This window comes from Mastomys coucha, unplaced genomic scaffold, assembly GCF_008632895.1.
Source record: "Mastomys coucha isolate ucsf_1 unplaced genomic scaffold, UCSF_Mcou_1 pScaffold24, whole genome shotgun sequence".
Lineage (NCBI taxonomy): Eukaryota > Metazoa > Chordata > Mammalia > Rodentia > Muridae > Mastomys > Mastomys coucha.
The window spans coordinates 548,785-558,937 of NW_022196907.1; the positions used below are offsets into that span (position 1 = coordinate 548,785).

The 10,153-nt window shown below is 35.3% G+C and overlaps 1 protein-coding gene across 1 annotated transcript in view; it reads left to right on the top strand.

The window, feature by feature from the left end:
* The window catches only part of Gucy1a2 (guanylate cyclase 1 soluble subunit alpha 2), a 322,813-nt gene that overhangs the window by 287,448 nt on the left and 25,212 nt on the right, over nt 1-10,153 (top strand). The window contains exon 7 of the mRNA XM_031346426.1: nt 9,113-9,267. Within this exon, the coding sequence (XP_031202286.1) occupies nt 9,113-9,267 (155 nt within the window). The remainder of the gene's footprint in view (nt 1-9,112; nt 9,268-10,153) is intronic.

Consider the following 10,153-nt stretch of genomic DNA (forward strand, 5'->3'; position numbering starts at 1 on the left):
AAAAAAAAAAAAAAAAAAGCACACCATCTCAGACTAAAGTACCAATGGGAATAGGTGAGGAAATTAATTCTTGGAAGATCTAGGGGGCATTATTGATAGGACATTTTATACATCATTTCAACAAACAGAGCTGACTTTCTGAACTTGATTTTCCTTTATTTAAAAAAGAAATCTGATTTTTCTGCATAAATGATTATACATTTTTCCTATCTGTTGAATTCTTTGTAATTCAATGAACTCATTGAATCAGGAAACTCACCAAAGTCTCAAGAAATTAAAAATATCTGTGGTTTTCCTTCTAAGATCAAGAGACTAACGTCATCTGCAGAACTCATGCCATTGCAGCATGTTCTTGTCTTGTAGCTCTGGGAAAATGCCAAAAGCTGGATTCTAGTTGACAACCAGTTAGCCTGACATAGAGACAGAGAAGGGAGCTATCAAGACTGGTTGGTTTTCACAGAGTAGCTCTTGAGCTTGATCTCCTACAATGATGTGTTCCTGATTGCTCATCACATATGTGTGTTCTCAGTAACAGCATCCTTCTTTCCTTAACCTGAGCCAGGCTCTGGCTTGAGCATAACTCTGCTCCTGACAGCCTAGCACTATTGTCTCTGCTTTTCTATACCTCCTGCTTGTCTTCTTATACACCACTCAAATCTATGCTCCATTTTCTTCTCACCTAAACTCCAAGTTAGTCTGCTAAACTTTCAACAATTGATCCCTTATGGGTTCCTCTCCTATCATCTATATCTATATCTATCTATCTATCTATCTATCTATCTATCTATCTATCTATCTATCTATCTATCTATCTATGAATCTCTTAACTATTTCAGTTTTAAAGTTACCCATCCAGCTCTTTATTTTCATCAAAACTACATACTCTTTAATAGATCTACCATAGTAGCCATGGTTTCTAGAACCAAAACCAATCTATATCTTCCACTCAAGATTAATTCTCCTACCACTCTCAGCCTACCTATGCACTAATTCTTTCTCTTTTGAGTCTCTCACTCTAATTCATGACACCCAATAAACTACAGCAGAGTTTGGGGCCCTTCTTCATAACACTCTCTTTTTTGTACTTGATCTAGTTAGTCACTTAAACCTCTCAATCTACTGCCTACAGCTTTCTTTAATCAGTCACCTTCCTGTTATGATTATCAACAATATTTCCTTTAGGTTGTCTTTCCTGTTTAACCTCATTTCAGATATTTCCCCACTCTACTGAAAATGATTTTTACAAAACACTGTGGCTCTATAGATGATTTAATATTACTATAAAATATGATTTGTATATGCACTACTTAAGGCTTGTCTGAATCCTTACTACATAAAGATTTATTGATCAGCTCCCCCCACCACACACAGCATTTGAAAGTCTCCAATATTAGAACAACAGACAAAGTGTACATAGAAAAATCCAAATCCTTAATGGCTCTAAGAATGATTTCAAAACCACATATAATGCTGCAATATGAGTAGTCTGCTCCTATATATGTACAGAAAAGAAAGCAATCGAGTTACATAAAATATTTTATATGGCCCCCAACTGTTGCAGCATTTTCTCTGTCCAATCACATTAGGGCAGTGACAGGCCTATGATTGAACAGGAATAGAGAGGTAAAGCTAGAAATTGAGGAGGAAAAAGGGCAGAGAGCTGGAAGGGGTGGAGGTTCATCATCATGAAGGCAGAGGAAGATGATGATTCAGACCCTGCATGGTTATAACAACCATGCTAAGGTTTTACAAAATTAGATTAATTGGTTCAAAACACTGTCTTTTTCATTTGGCACTGAAATTGTTATTTTGGTATATTGTAATTGTGGTCTTATTATTATATAAACCTGATTAGATAATTAAGCCTTAAGAGTCATGCTTTACCGGGTACTAGGTGCTAGATGAATGATTGTGGGGGTGGGTAAAGCATTGCATGTGAACGAGATGTTGCTAGCTGGGAGAAAATAGTAAGAGCCTGCTGGAACATAGTGTTGAGGCTGGACCGTACAGGCACTAGAACATGGACCGGCGGGAAAGAGAGTTTGCAGGGTGGATTAATTTTTAAATATTCCTACAATACCCAACTACTATGTTTATACTTCCCTGTGTGGGTGTATCAAAAAAGAAAAACAAAGGAATACTGAGGCTACTGCTGCCAGTACAATGGCCACCAAGGATTCAAATACTTAATTAAGCATACAAAAATCAACTAGCTTTTAGTATTATAAAGCAGATTTTACAATGTCTGTTTGGCTATGAAGTCATGAAATATTATCACCTCCTATTAAGGGGAGCATTATTTTTATTAATATGGGGACAAACATAATTACATAGTCAAGAATGCTTCTCTAAGTTATAAAGTAATACTAGCCCATAGCTTGAGTTTTATTTTGATGCTACTCTTAACTAAATCAAAACAAAGTTAAAAAATGTGGAGGAGAATATAGACTCTTAGTGACCAGGAGCACAAGAATATTAAAGGCACTTCTTTAACTTACAAGATTACAACACATTAAGCAGGTGCCTCTAGGGAGTGAGATGGGGCTGAGCAGGGTAGTGATATTTGGTCAGAAAGTGTTTCTTGTAATTAAGTGGTAATAAATGAATCCACTTTATAGGTGTGTCTATGTGACTACATAAAAAAGAACCCAAATTAACAAATCTAACATGACTTTTTTTCCTTTTGACCTGAAAAATAGGAGAGTTTGGTCTCTTGAGTGTCCAGGATGAATTATCGTGATGGTGAATTCTATATGCCATAGCTGTGTCAAGACTGCTGGCATAACTAGGACCCACTCTCTGTTCTGGACACTCTCTCTTGTGTTCCAGTGACCCTATACAATTATTGCTCTATAAGTTAGTTTGTTTCATCTCTTCAGGTCTTTTTTTAGTCTTCAGCTGATTTTGACTTTGTAGAGTTAGTAGAATTGCAAGAATGGAATGGAAGCCTACTTTAGACAAGTGTCTGGAAAATATGCCTTATTAAATTATTCATGACACTCCTTTTTAAAGAGGAATGTTTGATGAGTACAAAATAATTTTTAAATTTCTTATCTAGAATACTTAATATTCAGATATTTTTAAATGGTTTAAAAGTATATTAAACTTAAGTAACTGGAAACTACTGTGTTAAAAATTACCTAATATTTCTTTATAGACAAGTGAGTAAGGCAGTTGCTATCTTTAATTGCCCAGAAGTTCACAACTATATAGAAGAGACAGTACATGAAGAGTATAGAGTATAAACATCAGATTAGAAGAATGCTGAACACAATTTGTACGAGGGATATTTAAATTTCTTATGAAATATTGAGAAATTGGCATATACAAATATATATATACAAATATAATGATTTATTTGAATGACTACAGACTGTTGTCTAGCAGGTCATATAATGAATGACTATGTGTAGCAGGTTCAAAATCCAGTAATTGTTCAGTCCAGAAGGCTGAACACAAGTTTTCACTTGGTCTTCAGTATATACTGGAATTTCAAAGAATATAATTTAATATCAATAAAGGAAATGGATTTGCTAGCATAGACAAGTAAAGAGAGTGAGCTGCCCTCTTCAATGTCCTGTACATAGCCTTACAGCAGAAACTGTAGCCCAGATTAGAAGTGTGTCTTTCCACCTCAGAGATACATATTAGAAGTGTACCTTCTTTCTTCAAAGGTTCTAGTTAAGCAAGAAATCCACAACTGTACCTAGCCATTTTTTAATTTTAGATAATTCCACATGTAATCAAATTGACAACTAAGAATAGCCACCACAAGTCCAACATTTGTCACCTTCACACAAAATTATACCACCTTATACCGTGCATAATTTCCAAATGAAACAATAACAATATTATAATTACAGTTAATATAGTATAACTATGCAAGATATAATTGCAAATATACTATATATTTAACCAGGTCACAACTATCTCTAACATGATATGACTATCCCTGGTACAACCACAAGTACATTATAAATTTAGAATAGGTGACAATGTCCTTTGAATGGCATTCTTTTAGTATTTTGAACTTAAATATGATAACGACTGATATTCTTTTAATTGATATTACATCACATGATAAAGAAATTGAGGGAAGAACATAAATATCTGTCCAAGTGCATTCTTGACACAACAGATACCCTCAAGTCACTTATAATCCTTCCTTTTGCAATGGTCACATGGTTTTAGATGATATTTATACCTGTATTCCTCCACCCTCAGCAAGCACTTCAGCAGGCCTTGGCTCATTCTCTGGAGGAGTAATCCATACTTGCATTGCTAAAGGGTCTGTGTCCTTTGATCCCCTGCTTGGATTAGGTTGTTCTTATTTTCCATTGACTTTTTCTGTGGGTCTCTAGGAGTGATAGTGAGTAGAACTGTTCCCTTTCCCACCTTTTAATTCTTGGATCCAGGGATGCTGTCTATGGGATAAACTACACCTGTTGGATCCTGATTCAAATCATACACTACTTTCTGGAGAATCCTGTAGTGCATTCCAGTGAATCTGGAGTGCACTCCTTTAGGGTACACTCACTTCTGTGCCACTCTGTGTCTTCAAAAGCCCATTCTATTCTTCTCTCAGGCAAGCTGCTTCAGGATATCCATGGGTCCACTGTCTCAGTTCTCTGACTGTGAAGTTAGTTTCTACATTAGAACCAATACTGTGTGGAATAACATAACTGTGGATAAAGCATTCAGTCAATCCATGTATGATGGCTTTGGGGGAAGCATTACACTCACAAAAGGCAAATCCATAACCAAAATGAGTATTCTCCAGTAAGGCAAAGTGCTGTCATTTCCAAGGAGGAAGTGGTTCAATATAGTCAACCTCCTACCATGTTACTGTCTGATCCCCCTTCTAGGAAGGACTATGGTCTTCATTCTTCTTGAGCTTCATGTGATCAGTAAACTGTATGTTGGGTACCCAAGCTTTTGGACTAATATCCACTTATCAGTGAGTACATACCATGTATGTTCTTCTGTGATTGGGTTGCCTCACTTAGGATGATATTTTCTACTTCCATCCATTTGCCTAAGAATTTCATAAATTCATTGTTTTTAATAACTGAGTAGTACTCCATTGTGTAAGTGTTCCACATTTTTGGTATCCATTCCTCTGTTGAAGGACATCTTGCTTCTTTCCTACTTCTGGCTATTATAAATAAGGCTGCTATGAACATAGAAGAGCATGTGTCCTTACTACAGGTTGGAACATCTCCTGGATATATGCCCAATAGTAGTATTGCTGGGTCCTCAGGTAGTACTATGTCCAATTTTCTGAGGAATTGTCAAACTGATTTCTAGGATCATTATACCAGCTTACAATCCACCAGCAGTGGAGGAGTGTTCCTCTTTATCCACATCCTTACCAGCATCTGCTGTCATCTGAGTTTTTGATCTTAGCCATTCTGACTGGTGTGAGGTAGACTCTCAGGGTTGTTTTGATTTGTATTTCCCTGATGACTAAGGATGTTGAACATTTCTTTAGGTGCTTCTCAGCCATTTGAGTTTCCTCAGTTGAGAATTCTCTGTTTCAGCTATGTTCCCCATCTTTAATAGCGTTATTTATTTCTCTGTAGTCTAACTTCTTGAGTTCTTTGTATATATTGGATATTAGCCCTCTATCAGATGTAGGATTGGTAAAGATCTTTTCCCATTCTGTTGGTTCCTGTTTTGTCCTATTAACAGTGTCCTTTGTCTTACAGAAGCTTTGCAATTTTACGAAGTACAATTCGTCTATTGTTGATCTTAGAGCGTAAGTCATTGGTGTTCTGTTCAGGAAAATTTCCCCTGTGCACATGTGTTCGAGGCTCTTCCCCACTTTTTCTTCTATTAGTTTCAGTTTATCTGGTTTCATATGGAGGTCCTTGATCCACTTGGACTTGAGACTTGTACAAAGAGATAAGAATGTATTGATTTGTATTCTTCTACATGCTGACTACCATTTGTTGAAAATGCTGTCTTTTTTTCCACTGGATAGTTTTAGCCACTTTATCAAAGATCAAGTTACTGATGTATGCTTTCATTTCCAGGTTTTCAGTTCTATTCCATTGGTCTACCTGTCCCTCTCTGTATCAGTACTATATACTTTTTATCACTATTGCTCTGTAATACAGCTTGAGGTCAGGAATGGTGATTTCCCTAGAAGTTCTTTTATTGTTGAGATTAGTTTTCACTATCCTGAGATTTTTGGTATTCTAAATGAATTTGCAAATTGTTCTTTCTAACTCTATAAAAATTTGAGTTGGAATTTTGGTGGGGATTGCATTGAATCTGTAGATTGCTTTCAGCAAGATGGCCATTTTTACTATATTAATCCTGTCAATCCATGAGCATGGGAGATCTTTCCATCTTCTGAGAACTTCTTTGATGTCTTTTTGCGGATACTTGAAATTCTTGTCACACAAATCTTTCACTTGTTTGGTTAGAGTCACACCAGAGTATTTTATATTATTTGTGGCTATTGTGAAGTATATCATTTCCCTAATTTTATTCTCAGCCTGTTTATCCTTTGGGTAGAGGAAAGCTACTGATTTGTTTGAGTTAATTTTATTTTTTATTTGTTTATTTTGAGATAGGAATTCTCTGTATAGCCCTGGCTGTCCTGCAAGTCACTCTGTAGACCAGGCTGGCCTTGAACTCAGAAATCTGCCTGCCTTTGCCTCCTAAGTGCTGGGATTAAAGGCATACACCACCACTGCCTGACCGTGAGTTAATTTTATATCCAGTCACTTTGCTGAAGTTGTTTATCAGCTGCAGGAGTTCTCTGGTGGAATTTTTCAGGTCACTTAAGTATACTATCTTATCCTCTGCAAATAGTGATTTTTTTTTTTTTTTACTTCTTTCTTTCCAATTTGTATCCCTTTGACCTCCAATTTGAATCCCTGTTGTTTAATTACTCTGGCTAGGACTTCGAGTACTATATTGAATAGTTAGGGAGACAGAGGGTACCTTGTCTTGTTGTCCCTGATTTTAGTGGGATAGCTTCAAGTTTCTCAAATTGTTGTTTTCTATTGGAACTTCAACTTCAATCAGTGATTTGAAGCTAGAATCTATGTCTGAGGAAGAACATGGGATATTTTCTTCTCTTCGCTTGAGTTTTGTCACCCAATATAATTTCTAGTTCCATCAATTTATTTTCAAATTCCACAGTTCCTTTACATTGTGAATAAAATTCCATTGTTTACATTTACCACATGTTAAGGACTCATTCACCTGTTGGTGGACTTCTAAACTGATTCCACTTCCTTGCTATTGTGAATAAGAAGTAATAAACATTTATGACATGACATATATCTCTATAGAAGGACTTATTAGGTATATTCCCTAGAGTAAGTATTTTAGGTATATAGAAGGAGAATAAGATATACCCTCTAGCTTAAGAAAGAGTCTATAGTCACTCCCAATCTCATCTCAGTAATTTTGTTCTTGCTTAATCATCTTTCCTATTCATTATTTTAATCCAAGGTATCTACCAGAAAGACAGTATTTTCCTCAGTATCCTTCTGGCTACATATATATGCATAAGACTTTTCCTGAGTCCATTTACCTACTTCTTTCTTGAATGATACCCACCAGTTTGCTATACATATGTGAAACTTCAACTCTGATAGAACAAATACTCTTTAACTCCTTAATGTTTTCTCTAAAGTATTTTGACATATTCTACCTGTAGAGTTAAGACATGTATTTTGTTTGGTTGGTTGCTTGTTTGTTTGTCTGGGGTTGTTATTAATGGTATTTTGCTGTTGTTTATGGTGCTGTTTTGTTTTGTTTGTTTATTTTCATGTATTTGGTGTTATAGAAACTAAAACTGGGGCAGATTTACCTCAGTATGTCTTATCATGATTTTATACATGCAGAAATCTTCTGTCCCATAAAGGCATTCTCTCTTTCTCCTTCTGCCTGTCTCCTACCTTCTATTTTGTCTCCTTACTTCAGTTGTTTGTTTCCATGCCATATTGATAAAATGTTCTTACTCTTATCATATTTCACTGTGTAACAATTCTATTTTGAAGGTTTTTTAGAGTCTTGAAACACATCAATCTTTCTCAGATTCTGTGACTAATTTACTCATCATTTCAATCAAATTCTTTTCCCAGTCAAGGGTTGATTTACTGGTATTGTCATATAAAAATGTTAAAGACATAGGTGATTTATTCCACATTCATGACTTATGAGATTCTCTTTTGCTCTAGGTATTATTCTATATGTTGTTCAGCATACATTGTATATTTAACAGTAGAGAAAACAGGTATAAACTCTGATATTATAGTTAAACCCAATATTTAAAACAAATAGACTTAAACATTTAATTTACAAATATAATTAATGCCATAAGAGACAATAGGCCTTTATATGAGAATAATTTGATATAGAATGAAGAGAATAATATATTTTTCACTTATTAGATATTATATACAAATGCAACAAGATTCATCTTTAAACATATTTATACATATTTATAACTATAAACCTTGACCTAGAGAGATGATTCAGTAGTTAAGAAAGAATACTGCCATGGAAGAATGAGACTAGGGTTCAGTTCCCTGCACTCAAATCAGGCAGCTCAAACTACCTCTAATTCCAGCTTCTGGGACTCAACGTATTCTCTGTCTCTTCTGGGTACCTACATTCATGTGAATGTACTTATCTACACACATTACACATACACAGACACAGATACATGCACAGATACAGATGTTTAAAGACTATGTAATAATTAAGCTATTATTTATTCTAAAATGTCCATATTCATTGAACACTGTAATAAGCCAGGTATTAGACTCAGAACAGTGGCCTAAACTCAGTTTTGGTTTTTGTGGTTATTTCATGGCAGGATTGGAGAGATGTCTCAACTCTTAAGACTACCATTCTTACAGAAGAGTGGTATGATGTCCAGCACTCTGCCTCACAACTACCTTTAATTTAAGCTCCAAAAGATCTGACCTCTGAGAGATAGGCATATATGTGGTTCACATATATGCAGACAAAGCAAACATGTACATAAAAAATAAAAATAAATAAAACTTAAAGAATAAAACTTAAAGAGTAATTACATGTCAAATAGGAACAATTATTTATTCTTAGTTTCTTTTTCCTTTTTCAGATACGGATAGGCATTCACTCAGGCTCTGTGCTGGCTGGTGTGGTCGGAGTAAGAATGCCACGATATTGTCTTTTTGGAAATAATGTCACTCTGGCAAGCAAATTTGAATCTGGAAGTCATCCTCGACGTATCAACGTTAGCCCAACTACTTACCAGTAAGTGTTCTCTGACTCATCCCTCTTGTCACTTTCTTTTTTTTTCTTTTAGATATTTTCTTTATTTACATGTAAATTTCTCCATTCCCAGTTTCCCCTCTGTCCCTTTTCTTGATTCTGTCACTTTTTCAAAAGATTATGAGTAGTTTTAAGTCTGAGATAGAGTGATTGTAACATAAACTGTTATTCACATTCCAAGAAAGTGGGTAAGAAAATCTGAGGTAACTGAAAGTTATGTAGGTATGTCATTTTTCAGTCTATGTCCCTTTGTGGTATAACTGCTTAAAAAACAGTAGAGCAAATATTAAAGGTCTTCAGTCTGGTCTGTATTGTAAAATCTAATGTTTTTAAAATGTTTCTCATTGTTTGCAAAAATGGAAGGAATAAAGAAAACAGCCCATTTGTTTTCATCCTTGAATTAGGAATACAAGTAAGAATCCTAGAACTAAATACACATTACAAAATCTGAACTCTATTCATTTTAAGGTTATTTTTGACAGTGCAACACAATTTTTCTCCTGAACCCACACTTACATTGTGCTTAGTAGATGTCACCTTCCATAGTAAACATTAAATTCTATGCAGGCAGAGACTGTTTTTGGTTCAGCTTATCATAATAGACCCAGAATTTTTATTAAAAAAAAGTTAAGACATATTAAGTACTCTACCAACATTCATTGAGCAAATGAATAAATGTTAAAAAGCATGATACACTTCAGAGTAAGTTAGAAAGGTGAGTTTGAAAATCTCTCACTGACAGGCAGTGGTGCTGCATGCCTTTAATCCCAGCACTTGGGAGGGAGAGGCTCGTGGATTTCTGAGTTCGAGACCAGCCTGGTATACAGAGTGAGTTCCAGGACAGCCTGGGCTATGCAGAGAAACCATG